At 37.3% G+C, this 16,431-nt stretch overlaps 1 protein-coding gene across 4 annotated transcripts in view; it reads right to left on the bottom strand.

Annotated features, from left to right (window-relative positions):
* The window catches only part of ANKS1B (ankyrin repeat and sterile alpha motif domain containing 1B), a 1,160,119-nt gene that overhangs the window by 714,662 nt on the left and 429,026 nt on the right, over positions 1 to 16,431 (bottom strand). For all 4 annotated transcript variants that reach the window (XM_061417010.1, XM_061417008.1, XM_061417009.1 and 1 more), the window contains exon 11: positions 15,158 to 15,294. In XM_061417010.1, the coding sequence (XP_061272994.1) occupies positions 15,158 to 15,294 (137 nt within the window). The remainder of the gene's footprint in view (positions 1 to 15,157; positions 15,295 to 16,431) is intronic.

Genomic DNA, 16,431 nt, shown 5'->3' on the forward strand with positions numbered 1-16,431 from the left:
AAGATGAATCAAGACAATTGCAGTGGGAGCAAAGTAAAGAAAAAGGCTTTGGGAGATATTTGGGAAACAGAGTTGACCTGGTTTGGTGGCTAATTAGACTGAGGGAGAGAAGGAAAGGGAGACATCCAGTGCAACCTGAATTTCTGGTTCAGAAACTGAGTGGATGGTGTTGCCATAAATTGATATTAGGAAGGAAGGGCAGATTTTTAGAGTGAAATGATAGGAAAAGGAGTATGTCAAGGCTGTATATTGTCACCATGCTTATTTAACTTATATGCAGAGTACATCATGAGAAACGCTGGGCTGGATGAAGCACAAGCTGGAATCAAGATTGCCGGGAGAAATATCAATAACCTCAGATATGCAGATGACACCACCCTTATGGCAGAAAGTCAAGAGGAACTGAAAAGCCTCTTGATGAACATGAAAGAGGAGAGTGAAAAAGTTGGCTTAAAGCTCAACATTCAGAAAACGAAGATCATGGCATCTGGTCCCATCACCTCATGGGAAATAGAGGGGGAAACAGTGGAAACAGTGTCAGACTTTCTTTTTGGGGCTCCAAAATCACTGCAGACGGTGATTGCAGCCATGAAATTAAAAGACGCTTCCTCCTTACAAGGAAAGTTATGACCAACTTGGATAGCATATTAAAAAGCAGAGCATTACTTTGCCAACAAAGGTCCGTCTAGTCAAGGCTATGGTTTTTCCTGTGGTCATGTATGGATTTGAGAGTTGGACTGTGAAGAAGGCTGAGCGCTGAAGAATTGATGCTTTTGAACTGTGGTGTTGGAGAAGACTCTTGAGACTCCCTTGGACTGCAAGGAGATCCAACCAGTCCATTCTAAAGGAGATCAGTCCTGGGTGTTCATTGGAAGGACTGATGCTGAAGCTGAAACTCTAATACTTTGGCCATCTCATGTGAAGAGTTGACTCATTGGAAAAGACTCTAATGCTGGGAGGGACTGGGGGCAGGAGGAGAAGGGGACGACAGAGGATGAGATGGCTAGATGGCATCACTGACTCGATGGACATGAATTTGGGTGAACTCCAGGAGTTGGTGATGGAAGGGAGGCCTGGCGTGCTGTGATTCATGGGGTCACAGAGAGTCGGACACAACTGAGCGACTGAACTGTACTGAACTGATGTCTGGCAAGTAAGTATAGCGAGTCTTATTATCTAACACTGTAGGCTACTGGAGCAAATGAAGTATATCTTATCTTTTTATTAAGCTGAACTTGTACTCTCTGGACTCATATTTCCATGAGAGAGAGAATTCCATTAGAGTAACATTCTTGGCCTATTCTCCTACCCTCCACTCATTTCTCCCCGAAGGAGTTCAGAGTTACATAGCTATAAAATTACTTTGGGGGGAAAACTAAGCATGCTCAACTCTACCCCTTCTGGGCTTTTCCTCTTCAGAACCAACACATCAGCATAATGTATACATTTTCTGTTCTTCTGTGGCAAAAGTACCTTGTCGATTGTCTAGCTATACCAGTGACAGGTTCGGATGTATGTCTAACTCAGTGGAAAGCACGTCTGGCCACATATCTAGAACCACATTGTCCAATTATCCTATCAGTAACTTAAAAATATGATGTTTAATTTAACTCCTTCATTCCATCTCTCAATTGGTTCTGAATCTGGGAGAAAAAGAAAACAATGTAGTTAATTTTTTGCCTAAACTCCCAAGAACTATGTAAATGTTTTTTATTCCTCATAGTGCCCAATATAATGTGTGAAGAAATTTATTGAGTAGAATTCAATCAGTGTGAAATAGAATGATGCAAAAATAATATTGTATTATAGTAAAAAAATACAGATCCTTCTAACTATTTGTTTTTGGGTTTTAGGATTTTAACATTGCTAATTTAAAACTTGTTTTCAACATGATATTATATACAGTATATTCATTTTATGTCTCCTCATATATAAAATAGGAATCATAATGAGTCTGTTATTTTACATGATTGCTCACAGGATTAAGTAGATTTAAGTCTAGATACCACACTGCTGCTGCTACTGCTGCTAAGTTGTTTCAGTCCTATCCGACTCTTAGCGACCCATGGACTGCAGCCTACCAGGCTCCTCCGTCCATGGGATTTTCCAGGCAAGAGTACTGGAGTGGGGTGCCATTGCCTTCTCCTAGATTAGTATGCTATAGATACCACACTGCTACTGCTAAGTCACTTCAGTCGTGTCTGACTCTATGCGACCCCATAGATGGCAGCCCACCAGGCTCCCCGTCCCTGGGATTCTCCAGGCAAGAACACTGGAGTGGGTTGCCATTTCTTTCTCCAATGCATGAAAGTGAAAAGTGAAAAGTGAAGTCGCTCAGTCGTGTCCGACTCCTAGGGACCCCATGGACTGCAGCTTACCAGGTTCCTCCGTCCATGGGATTTTCCAGGCAAGAGTACTGGAGTGGGGTGCCATTGCCCTCTCCCAGATACCACACTATAGCATACTAAAAAGAGCACACTATTTATTGCTGAGTCAGCATACTCCCTTTCTCAACAGTATGAATTCATACAGGATGAATGAAAAAATCAAACCACAATGGAATTGCTAGGGTCAGCTACAAAGAAGTATATCAAATGACCTGGATCATGCTTCCCAAATTGTGTTTTGTGGATCACTAGTTGTGAAAAATATTAATGAGTTTCCCAGGGGTGGCAGTGGAGAAAGGCTATGAAAAATTCTTCAGTAAAGAAAAGTGTTTAACCCTCTATTTCCCCCATATATCTGACCATGAAAACAATTTTGTCCCTTAGGAATAATACTCAGAATGAGTGCTCCATAGAGATTAGGACATTCTGATTGAGGGGAAAGGGTAGGATGCCTGCCTGGGACTTCTTGACTCAGTAGACTATTCAATGTGGATTTGGCAGAACATTAAGTAGAAAACTTTAAATGCTCTGCTCATCCTATGCTGCTCCCTGGACTATGTATTTACCACCTCACCTAGCTAATTTCTATTCAAATACAAAGTTTAATTTGAGTACTCCCTTCCCAGAACCATCTTCACTGTCTTTTACCAAACCACACTCAGTTTATTAATTCAAATAATATATTTATTGAGCACCAGTTATGTACCAGGTGCTGTTCGAGGTGCTGTGACTGAGCAGTTAATAATAATAATAATATAAAACAGTTATCATTCTATGCAACATTCATTCAAGTGATGAAGAAAAACACAGAACAAATTAACACATAAATGCTAATCCAGACGTGAAAAATGTTATAAGGAAAAAATAGCATAAAGGAGATAGAAAGTAAAATGGTGGCTGCTTAATACTCAGTGGTCAGAGAAGAGCTCTCTCATAAGGTGGCATATAAATAATGACCTGAAAGGAGAAAGATAATGAGCCATGCAGATCTCTGAGGGAAGGACATTCTGGCAAATCAAGGATGAGAACAAAAAGACTAAGGTAGGAGCAGTTTGGCTTATCTGAGGTAATGCAGTGAAGGTGGCCCTATATAACTTAACTCTCTCTTTAGCTCTTGCTGCTGCTACTGCTAAGTCGCTTCAGTCATGTCTGACTCTGTGCGACCCCATGGACTGCAGCCTACCAGGCTTCTCCATCCATGGGATTCTCCAGGCAAGAACACTGGAGTGGGTTGCCATTTCCTTCTCCTTAGCTCTTAATCTTTCTCAAATAATTTCCCATTTTCCTGGTGGACAAATTCAGCCAGGATCTCATCAAAAGAAGAGAAATGAGGGTAATTAATATTATGCTGGAATGTGATTGACACGACCTCTGTACAGAATGATGGTGATTTTAGTCATTGGTGGAAGATGCAGTTCACAGTGGATGCCTCCTGGATGCTGACTTTCCCTTCCCCTGCACTGGGTCAGCCTGACACAACTCCACGCCATTTGTCATCTTTGGATTCTCTCACATCCCAGATTTCAGGAGTTTATATTTCCTGTGGCTGTCATATGGAGACATCTCTAAGGAATGAAATGCTGGAGGCTGGGATTCTCCATATTGGCTTCTTCCTCAATTTTTTTTTTTCTTTCTGAATTGTTTTTGTTTCACCTAAAATGATCCATATTTAACCAGGATCATCCTAAGTAGATTCAAGTCACTTAGGGAACTTAAAAAGGCTCCCAAATATGTTACATAAAAGCCAGGGTTGCTATCATCAGAGACAACTATGGATGAGACTGTGCGAGTGAGAGGATAGTCTCTCCAAGGTCATATTTCAAATGTGGCCAAATGTGATTTAATTGCCCCTCTAATAACAAACTGGATCGTTATTGAGCTTTATAACTTACAGCACCATGGTACATTTTATCTGATTTGAGCTTTCCTATGTCCCTGAGAAGCAGGCAAGGTAAATACCATCCATATTTTGCTGATAAATTGAGGGTTACATAGAAAGGTTACATAGAGGATATGTGACAGAGCATGATTAGAATTTTATTCCTAAAAAAAAACGGTAGGTACCTACAAGCAAAATGTTGCATACAGTTCCATAAAGTCTTGCCTTTAAAGATATCAATTTAATCGGTCTGGAGGGTAGGGCCAAGGCATTGCTAAAAAAATCCTTTCCAGGATATATATCTGAAAGAAAACAAAAACTCATTCAAAGAGCCACATGCACCCCCAGTGTTTAAAGCAGCATTATTTAAAATAGCCAAGACATGGAAGCAATCTAAACATTCATCAACAGCTGAATAAATAAAGAAGATGGATATATACACACAATGGAATATTACTCTGCCATAAAAAATGAAATTCTGCCGTTTGCAACCATGTGGATGGATCTGGAGAGCATCAGGCTTAGTGAAATGAGACAGAGAAAGACAAATACTTGATGTTACCACTTATTTGTGGAATCTAAAAAATGAAACAAATATATGGAACAAAATGGAAACAGATTCACAGATTGAGAACAAGCCCTAAAATGACCCCACTTTTTTTATAGTGCCAATTAAATCACCTTTGCCCACATTTGAAATATAACCTTCCAAAGACAATCTTTCTCACTCTTGTTGTCTCATCCACAATTGGCTCTGTTGATAGCAACTCTGGCTTTTAGGTAATGCATTCAGGGAGCCTTTTTAAGCTCCCTCAATGATTTGAATCCCCTTAGCATGATATTGGCTAAATATGAGGTTATCCCTACTTCCCTACCAATGGGGAGAAAAAATTGGGGGGGCAAGATGAGAGTAGGGAATTAAGAAGTACAGACTACTATGTACAAAATAAAATAAACAATAAGAATTGTTTTGTAATAACTGTAAATAGAATATAATCTTTAAAAATATTTAGTCTCTACGGTGTACGCCTGACACTAATATAAAGTCAACTATACTTCAATAGAAATAAAAAGCTTCCAGGACATTCCAATTTGTCCAGGACTACTAGTTGATTGTTGGGGTCATTGACTTATTCCTCAATTTTTTTTTTCTTTCTGAATTGTTCTTTGTTTCACCTAAGATTATTTTCTATTGGTTTACTACTTTTCTGTTTTCAGCCTTCTCCTCTCACTTAGCTTTGGGTGTGTGCATGCTCAGTCGCCCAGTTGTGTCTACCTGTTTGCAACCCCATGCACTGTAGCCGCCAGGCTCTGTCCGTGGGATTTCCCAGGCAAAAATACTGATGTGGGTTGCCATTTCCTCCCCAGGGGAATCTTCGTGACTCAGGAATCAAACCTGTGTCTGCTGTGTCTCCTGCATTGCAGGCAGGTTTTTGCCACTGAGTCACCAAGGAAACTGGTTGTAGGACTCCAAATGATAGTTAGGCAGTCTTCTTTGGTTCCCATCTTTAGGCTCATCTTCCGTTTTCTAATCTATTATTCTCCTCTCAAATTTCATCATCCCTCTGGAATATCATAGTCCCTCTTGGTTATTTTCTCCCTATTGAGCTAACTGGGCTCCCCTGGTGGCTCAGTGGTAAAGAATCTGACTGCCAATGCAGGAGATGTGGGTTCAATCCCTGGGTCAGGAGGATCCCCTGGAGAAGGAAACAACAACCCACTCCAGTATTCTTGCCTGGGAAATCCCATGGACAGAGAAGCCAGGCAGGCTGCAGTCCATGGGGTCGCAAAAAAGTCTGACACGACTTAGTGACTAAACAACAACAACAACAATGGGGTAATTAACATTAACAGACTCCTGGAGTTAGAAGACCAGAGTTCTTCCAGTCAGTGACTGCGTAACACTGGGGAAATTATTCAATCTAACCCTCAGACCCAAGCAGTAAAATAAGGAAAAACCTTGTAGGGTTTTTATAAGAAATAGATGAAACACATGCACAATAATAGAACTAAATGGTTCAGTACTCAATAATAAAGATACTTTTAAAAGATTATCTCTTTGAAAGACTTTTTATTCTTTATCTATTTTTACTGCAACCCAATACAATATGCTATACTTACTCTGAGTTATATGCCTCTCCTTTCTACATACCCACTCTCATTTCTAATTCTAAATTTTAGCATATGTATTATCTAACCCTCCAGTGCCCAGTAAAATGTGATTCTAGATTTGGCAAGAATTTTATGCACCCCCAGTTCTAAACCCTTAATGAAGGGAGAGATAATGTGGTTTATTATTAAATTACTTTATTATTAGTTCATTAAGCACAAAGAAAGTCCAAGAGAATGCCCAAATTCTTTATTTCCTCCAGGTTGAGTTGTCACCTGATTGAAACAGAGGCCATCATAGATAGGAGTTCAGGAATAGCTCATCTTTTTGCAAACCATCTCCCTTAGACTCTTGAGAAAACTGGTTCCTTGAGTATTCTCTTTTCTTTACCCTTATGCCCTCTTTGCTTGTTTTTCATAGGGTCCTTCCTCTTCTGCAAAAGTACAGCCTGAAATCACTTCATTCTGCTGAATACTATTCAGGATAGGATTTAAAATGCATGGTGGAATCTGGACAGCACCAGGAGTACCTCAAAATACTCATAACTTTCAAATTTTCCAGGTTGGCTTTCTGTTAGCATCCAACTACGTTCATTAAGGTATTATAATGTTCAATATTAAGCACCTGTTTGTCTTCTCTGTGATATTGTGCTAAAATAGTCTCTTCTGCCTCTACTTTGGGTCATTTCTCAAACATCCTTTATTACTATAGATTTGATTCATGCTATGAAATAAGAGAAAAGAGTAGAAAATCAACCCAATTAAAACAACCACTGAGGCATAGCTCAAGAAAGCAGTACTTTTATCTAAAGTGTCTTTTGCATCCAGAGATGCCAGAATGTTTGAACTTTGAAGTTGATTAGATTTAGTTTCTCCTCCTATTATACAATTTAACATTACAGTCTCCATCACGCATGTCTCTTTTAGTCTCCTCATTCCTGTTCTTTACAACCAGGTTTAATTTCCGATATCCTAAAATAAAAGAAAACTGTTTCCTTAACCATGCCCATCTTTCAACACACTGCCACATGCTTTCTTTCCTTTTACCACCACCATTTCATTCCTTTTAAAACCAACTATTCAAAAAAGTAATCTACAATTAGTGCATTGTTTTTCTACAACTCTTCAACTCTTTGCATTTTTTCTGTTTGAGAGAAATTGCATTTTTGAAGGTCTTTGCCCTCATAATCACCACATAAAGTGACATTTTAATCTCCCTTCTCCTCCACCTCCCGAAAAGTCTTGACAGTATTGATTAATCTCCTCTTCAGTTTTCTTTTCTCTCTTTATATTCATGACAACGTGCTGTCTTCCTTCTTTCAGTCAGTTCAGTCCCTCAGTTGTGTCTGACTCTTTGCGACCCCATGGAATGCAGCATGCCAGGCTTCCCTGTCCATCACCAACTCCCAGAGCTTACTCAAACGCATGTCCATCGAGTCGGTGATGCCATCCAATTATCTCATCCTCGGTCATCCCTTTCTCCTCCCACCTTCAATCTTTCCCAGCATCAGGGTCTTTTCCAATGTCAGTTCTTCATGTCAGGTGGCCAAAGTATTGGAGTTTCAGCTTCAGCATCAGTCCTTCCAATGAATATTCAGGACTGATCTCCTTTAGGATGGACAGGTTGGATCTCCTTGCAGTCCAAGCAACTCTCAAGAGTCTTCTCCAACACCACAGTTCAAAAGCATCAATTCTTCGGCACTCAGCTTTCTACATACTCCAACTCTTACATCCATACATGACTACTAGAACAACCATAGCTTTGACTAGGCGGACCTTTGTTGGTAAAATGCTGTTGAGGTTGGTCATAGCTTTTCTTCCAAGGAGCAAGTGTCTTTTAATTTCATGGCTGCAGTCACCATCTGAAGTGATTTTGCAGCCTAAGAAAATAAAGTTTCTCACTGTTTCCATTGTTTCCTCATCTATTTGCCATGAAATGATGGGACCAGATGCCATGATGTTAGTTTTCTGAATGTTGAGTTTTAAGCCAACTTTTCACTCTCCTCTTTCACCTCCATCAAGAGGCTCTTTAGTTCCTCTTTGCTTTCTGCCATAAAGGTGGTGTCATCTGCATATCTAAGGTTATTGATATTTCTCCCGGCCACCTTGATTCCAGGTTGTGCTACTTCCAGCCCAGAATTTTGCAAGATATACTCTGCATATAAGTTAAATAAGCAGGGTGACAATATACAGCCTTGATGTACTCCTTTCCCTATTTGCAACCAGTCTGTTGTTCCATGTCCAGTTCTAACTGTTGCTTCTTGACCTGCATACAGGTTTCCCAAGAGGCAGGTCAGGTGGTCTGGTATTCCCACCTCTTTCAGAATTTTCCACAGTTTATTGTGATCCACACAGTCAAAGACTTTGGCATAGTCAATAAAGTAGAAGTAGATGTTTTTCTGGAACTCTCTTGCTTTTTCCATGATCCAGCAGATGTTGCCAAGTTGATCTCGGGTTCTTCTGCCTTTTTGAAATCCAACTTGAACATCTGGAAGTTCACAGTTCACGTATGCTGAAGCCTGGCTTGGATAATTTTGAGCATTACTTTGCTAGTGTGTGAGATGAGTGCAAGTGTGCAGTAGTTTGAACATTCATTGACATTGCCTTTCTTTGTAACTGGAATGAAAACTGACCTTTTCCAGTCCTGTGGCCACTGCTGAGTTTTCCAAATTTGCTGGCATATTGAGTGCAGCACTTTCACAGCTTCATCCTTCAGGACTTGAAATAGCTCAACTGGAATTCCATCCCTCCACTAGCTTTGTTCATAATGATGCTCCTAAGGCCCACTTGACTTCACATTCCAGGATGTCTGGCTCTTCCTCCTTTATCATTTCTCAATGCTCTGTCTTTCTTTTACTAAGGCCCTGTTTTTCAAGTAAATGTTAAGAAATTACTTAAATTTAAATTAGTTAAAAATTTGTTCTCAATTTCTTCATCTATAAAATTACAATAATAATATCCATTCCCTCCAAAATTATGAAAATTAAATTATATGAGGTGCTTCACAAATATTAACTATATTCCTAAGTGTAAGCATTTGCGAGCATACCACCTTTGGTACTATTTTTCTTTACCATCAAATTCTATAAATGACTGTAAAATCTTTACCTTAAGCTCCTAACCTCTCTCATCATAATTCTATACTAATATTTCAGTTTGTATACCATGCCTCACTCTCAATGAGTTTACAAAACCAAATTTGTCATATCATCCTGCTCTTCATCAAAATGAACTTCTACTTAAGTTTTTCCTATATCTATTACTATCATTCAAAAATTCCAGTCAACCAGTCATCTTTGACTCCCTTAGGTCTAATCCACCTCTCCATACATGTTTTATCCAAAGTGTCTCTTGCATCAGGTGCTATACAAAAAGGATAAAACATCATAACCAAGTTCAAAGTTGGATTAACATTCAAAATTAAAGGAATGCATTTATCACTTTAATAGAACAAAAAGAAAAAAAGTAGTATGATCATCAAAATATATATTAAAAAACAATAAAATGGGAAAAAAACACTTTTATGTTAAAAAAAACTTTCAGCAGGTGTACCTATGGCTGATTCTTGTTGATGTATGAGAGAAAACCACAAAATTCTGCAAAACAATTATCCTTCAATTTAAAAAATTAAAAAAAAAAAAAGCTCTCTGCAAACTAGCAGCAGAAGGGTACATATAAGAAACTTAAAGCTTATAGTTAATGTTGAAATACTGAGTGTGTTTCCTCAAAATAGCAAATAAGGAAAGGATTTCTGGCTTTACCACTTCCATGCACCATAAAGATAAGAAAAAGAAATAAAAGACATAAAAATCAGAAAGGATAAAGTAAGACCATTATTATTTTCAGATGACAGGGAAGGAAAAAATCCTAAGGAAATTATTTTTTAAAGGAACTACTGTGAGTTTTAAATGAAATAATCCAGGTGAAAGTTACAAGGATGATATAAAACTCAATTGTATTTCTATATATCAACAGTAAACAAAATTGGAAAGTTAAAACAGTAAACAGTACTAAAGCATTAGGTCAACTCAGTGAGAAAGGGAAGTCTTTCGCCATATAGGAAAAAAAATGAAACTTGACTCCCACCTCACACCATACAAAAATGATTTGTGATAGTTTGCAGAACTAAATGCAAAAGCCAGAACCAGAAAGCTTATGGGGGAAAAAAATGGGTGCATATACTTATAACCTGGAAAAAGACACAAAAGGCACCAACCATGAAAAATAATTTAAAAATCATATTTCACTAAAATTAAAATATTCTATTCATCAAAAGGTAGCATTAAAAAATATTAAGGTCGGTTTTCCCCTGGTGGTCCAGTGGTTAAGGATCTGCTTTGTAATACAGGAGACATGGGTTTGATCCCCAGCCAGGGAAGATCCCTCATGCCACGGGGAAACAGCCATGCGCCACAGCTACTGAAGCAGCACTCCAGAGTCCATGCTCTGCAACAAGAGAAGCCACCACAGTGAGAAGCCCATGCGCCACTACTGGACAGTGACCCCTACTCAGCACAGCTGGAGAAGCCCACTTGGAGCAGCTAAGACCCAGCACAACCATAAATAAATAAAAAGCTTTTTAAAAATGAAGGCAAATCACAGACTGGGAAAAATATTTACAGTGCATAAACCAGACAAATAACTAAAATCTTTTAGAATTACAGGAGAATTTAGTTATAAATGTAGTAATAAAAATACTGTAGTAGTAATAAATGTCATATGAATGTAGTAATAAAAATTACTACAAATTGACAATTAGGAAATTGAACAATCCCATAAAAAAGACGTGAACAGGCACTTCTCAAAAGATATAATAATGAGCAATAGCCACAGGAAAAAGTGCTTAAAGCCATAATGAGAAATGCTTTCATACCCATAAGGATGGTTAAAATGAAAAAAATTGAAAGTGTAAATGTTGGCGAGACTGTGGAGAAATAAAAAATCTCAGATATTTCTATGTGGGTTTAAATTATGGAACTACTACTTCAGAAAACTCTTGGCAAGTTTCTTACAATATTAGCTATTCATGTTCCCTACAACCTGACAATTCTACTTTTTGGTATCTATATGAACATACAGTGCACATTCATTCATAACACCAAATAACATGAAACAACTATGTTAATCCAACTACTCAGCAAAAAAGAAAAAAAAAGGCACAACATGAGTGAATTATATTGAGTGAAAGAATCCAGACCTGGGCATACATAAAGCATACACACACAGTAGGATTCCATTTACATAAAGTTCAAGAATAGGCAATTCTAAATTATGATGATAAAAATCAGAAAGAAGTGGCACCAGTGGTAAAGAATCTGCCTGCCAGTTCAGGAGATGCAAGAGATGTGGGTTTGATCCCTGGGTTGGGAAGATCCCACTGCATTATTCTTGCCTGGAAAATTCCATGGACAGAAGACCCTGATGGGCTACAGTCCATGGTGTTGCAAAGAGTCAAACACACTGAGCAGCAACTGAGCAAGCATGCATGCACACACTGAGGCAGGAATAAGGGCCACTGATTGGAAACAGGCATGAGGCAACTTTCTGAGGGTAACACCAATGTTCTATATCCTGCCTTGAATGGTGGTTACATCTACATACACAGTTGTCAAAATCCATCAAACTGTATTCTTCTACTAAGGGTAAAAAGATGCTTCACCAGGAAAACATTAAAAAGAAAAAAAGGCATTACAAAGAAAAAGCAAAAAGAAAACTGGTATGTCAACGCTGTGCTGTGCTTAGTTGCTCAGTTGTGTCCAACTCTTTGCGACCCCATGGACTGTCCACCAGGCTCTGCTGTCCATGGGGATTCTCTAGGCAAGAATACTGGAGGAATGCCCTCCTCCAGGGGATTTTCCCAACCCAGGGATCAAAACCAGGTCTCCTGCAATAGACCTACCTAAATTTTTTAACATGTAAATATTTTTCAAGTATTTCAAGTATCTTTTCAAGTTTAGAAACAGTTCTACTTTCAAGTATGAGTAAGTGAGCTTAGCCTTGCAAATTCATCTAAATAGAGAGCCTCAGGCTTGTGGATCAATATACTGAAAAGAAACAAAGAGAAGCCAGTAGCACATCAGTATTTCAGACTCTGTGAATCAAAAATAGAAAGTTTCACAATCTGAGGAATTTTAGGACATGTAAGAGTCCAAAGAAGCAAAGGTAAAAAAATCAAATATAGTATGCAGAATTAACGGTTGTGACTTACTGAGTTAATAAATATGCCAAATAGTCAAACTCAATAAAACACTGCAAAATCTGTCACAATTAATACACCAGTCAGAAACACATGCAATGTATAATCAGCTCTACCTCATATTGAAAGCAAGAACTCATTGGTTATAATGGATATCTTCCATTTATAGATAGAGTTATGAAAATAGACTAGATAAAGGGATGCATGAGGCGAAGGAGAAGTAACCCAACTTGCTCTATCTGATCAGTATCTATTTGTAGTGAGTGAATACGATGGACAGTTCTGTTTTTATCTCTCATCTGTTTTGTATCAGTTTTCTCACAATAAGACTAAACACATGTACTAATGCCCAGGCAAATAAATGCAAATTAATGATTAAGAGTTGTACTTGTACTTCCATTTTAAAGGCTCATCACTGGTTTTAAGAGTGAAATGATCATTCTAATTATGTTATTAATTTCTAATTAATAAATGAAAACAATATCTGAATACCCATAAGTCAATCAAATCACATTCATGCATTTCCAGACAGAAAAGCCAGGAGAATTATCAAACACCTAGAGGGTTAATAAGCCTATGATCAAAATATAGACTCTTATATAAGCTAACCAATAATTATCTTTCCTTTGGAACAGTAACTGTTGTCAATGTTCCATTCCTGACACACCTGTGCCTTGTCAGAGCACACCAGGGAGTCCTCTATTTTATCCATCTAGCTGTCTGTTATTCACACCCTCTAGTCTCCAAACCATTTCTTGAAATCATGTGTTCTACTCTAATACTCCTTCATAATTACTTTCACTTGAATTTTCTATTCCCTGCTCTCTATAATAAATGAAGAACCCCAGGAGATCAGGACTCAAAAGGAGAAATAACTACTGCACCAATGTCTCTGAGGTAAAAGAAAGAGTGGCCCATGTGAGGTTATATTCTTTCTTAATTATATGCCTTAGCTGTTATTGTTCTACAACATACATACATACAGGCTGCATTGGTTCTAATTGAAATACCATCATCCTTAGTTTCACAATTTTTTCCCTTCATTTTTTCTTCCCTAAATCATCATTATAACATCTAATAAAGGAAAGTAGAGTCAGTTACCTTCATACACATTTAAAAATGGACAGAACCAAGGAGTGGAGTCAAGTGGAATTTCTGGCTTTAACACTACTCCTAGATTTCTTCAAAGTTTACTAAAATAAGATAGAATATGTAAAGAAGGATTTATGGAGTAAGATCCTTTAGAGTTCATTAGATTACACAGAAAAGAATCTTTTTCATTCACTGAATGACCAAATGCATTTACATTAGAGAATTTACACTGATATAAAATTAACTGTTTAGCAATAAATTTTATTAATATATATAAGACAATCTCCTACCCTCTGAACAGGATTATAGGAGACAGTTATTACACCAAGGAAAGTACAAGAAACTTCAAATCAGTTGCACAACTTAGCCCCTTTGGAGTGCCAATATCCTTATCCATAACACTAAAATATACATTCCCTTGAAACTTATAAAGGTTAAACAAAATAATTTGTAGGAAAGTGTTCTATAAGCTGTAGCAGAAATGCAAAGCTTAAATGTCATTTTACTGATAAGGATGATACATATAATAAAAAAATCCAAAATAAGTTGTGTTAAAGAAGGTAAGATGTTAAACAAATTATTGCTCATTTAGGTCAAAACAATATTAAAAGACATACTTGTTCTTCAAATTGGCTCAAACTATTTGTTCATACTATATATCTAAGGAGATAGTGAATGGCATTGATTGGATGCAAAGTTCCTCTCTCTTGAATTTTATGAGGCCCATTCAGAATGAGCTAGGTTGAGAACACCACCAATTCCATGTTCTGAGTCCATCTGTTGGCAAAAATATAATGCAAACAGCTTTATAAGTGCTATTTTCAATGAAATATCACAGAACAGCTTGTCCCAATGATATTTCTAAAGCTTGCCTGCAAACCGCCTACTGGGAAATCCAACTGAAAGAAAAGGGGTAAGAGAAAGAAACCCATATAGAAAAGTGACAGAAATGGAAAAAAAGAACAAAAGGTAAAGAGACTAGCTAGAGGAAATTGAGCACTGGAGAAAAATAAGGAGCAATGAGAGGTGCAATATCAAATACAGACAAAATTAGTTTGAAGCCATAAAGGATAAAGATTTGGAAAAAACATGTATATATAAACGACTGGGGTTGGAGGATAAAGGACTTATCACAAACAATGTGGCATGTCCAAAGAAATAAAGACAAAAGAAAAAGGAAACACCAGAAAACATGTAACAGCTCAATAGTTCGAGCATAATTATTAAAATGTTGAGAAAAATGATGTGAAATAGCCATTTTTCTAAGCTTGTTTTTTCATGTAATATACAAATTCAATTTTCCAAAAGCTAACAGATTTCAATGTGTATCATCATCTCGAAGGGAAAGAAACATTCTCTTCCAAGTCCATTCTTTTAACCTGGAAGTCCATTTACTTATAAAATAGTCCCAGTACTGCAATATAGATGGTGTGCATGCAGTGATTCAAAAACAAAATATATTAAACTGCACATGATGTCATGATGAGCACTTACCTGGGGTCGAATGACTTTTACAATATTTTTGAGGGCAGTGTCAGGGGATGGAGGTGAGCAGTCAGGTGTTGGGCCTGTGGAGCTGTTTCTATGGTTACTAGTTCCTGGAGCAGTAATTGCTACCTCAGACGCATTATCTGGGAATAAAAATAGAACAACCATGAACCTAATCACTCAGTTTACCTTCTAAGACTTAAAATTACTTTAATGAAAATGAATTGATATTTAAACTTAAAACTGGTATTAATTATAAGATCATAATGTGGAATACACTTGGCAGTTTATTTTAAAGATAATTTGTTTATTGAATGTTTTATTTTCTTTTAGAATGGTAAATATTCCCCTGTAGTATTGTTCCAAGGAGGAAGAGTATTATTACTTAATTTATAATGATAGATCATCCAGTATAAATGTTTAGATTGCCATTATACAGATGACTAAAACATCACCTTAACTTAAAAGAATGCTCTTTTTATATGACTGGCCTAAGTTTTCTCTATAATATTCATGCCTTCCCAAAGCACTTCTCCAGAAATCCCTCAAATTGTAAAAAAAAAAAAAAAAAAAAGCATCCCAGTAAATTAACCTGGATAAAAAACTGACATTTGTGCAAAATAGTTTTATAATGTAGATAAAAACAAAATTATCACTCTCAGATACATATATCTTCCTAGATGGTCAAAGCTAAGTGAATGAAATTTCAAAAATCCAAAGTAATCTTCCCTTATGTTCAGTATTGTGGGAGCAGAAATAAGAAACTGATGACTTGAAAATCAGCAATATGTATAACGTTTTCCTCTTAAATTTATATCAAAACAAAATAACATCAAAGATGCAGTTTTAGAATGCTTAAAATACCGGGGAAAGGATGGAGAAGGTTCTGTAAATAACTCCTGCTAGCACATAGAAGTTATATTATTTTAACGACAGTTTGGCAAATCCTCTAGAGCTTTTTATGGAAACTGTTGCAAGCTCAAATGTTCAAAACATTTACTTCCTTGTTATATTTTTAATTATTCCCCAATAATTTTCTGTACTCGACAGCTGAATTGGTCCAAGAGTGACTAGGACTGGGAATTCTTTAGAGACCAGCAAGTTTCTCTGTGCCATGGCCATCGCCAACAATCCCAGGTGAAAAGCAATGATTTGTTAAGGCACTTCTTGCTCACAGAAAGCAAGAGGATGAAACTCTCCCCATTACTTTAAAATATAATTTATTTTCACTGGGGAATCCAGACATAGGCTCATGAAATTAAAAAATGCAAGTGTGACAC

The sequence above is a fragment of the Bos javanicus genome, chromosome 5 (assembly GCF_032452875.1).
Source record: "Bos javanicus breed banteng chromosome 5, ARS-OSU_banteng_1.0, whole genome shotgun sequence".
Lineage (NCBI taxonomy): Eukaryota > Metazoa > Chordata > Mammalia > Artiodactyla > Bovidae > Bos > Bos javanicus.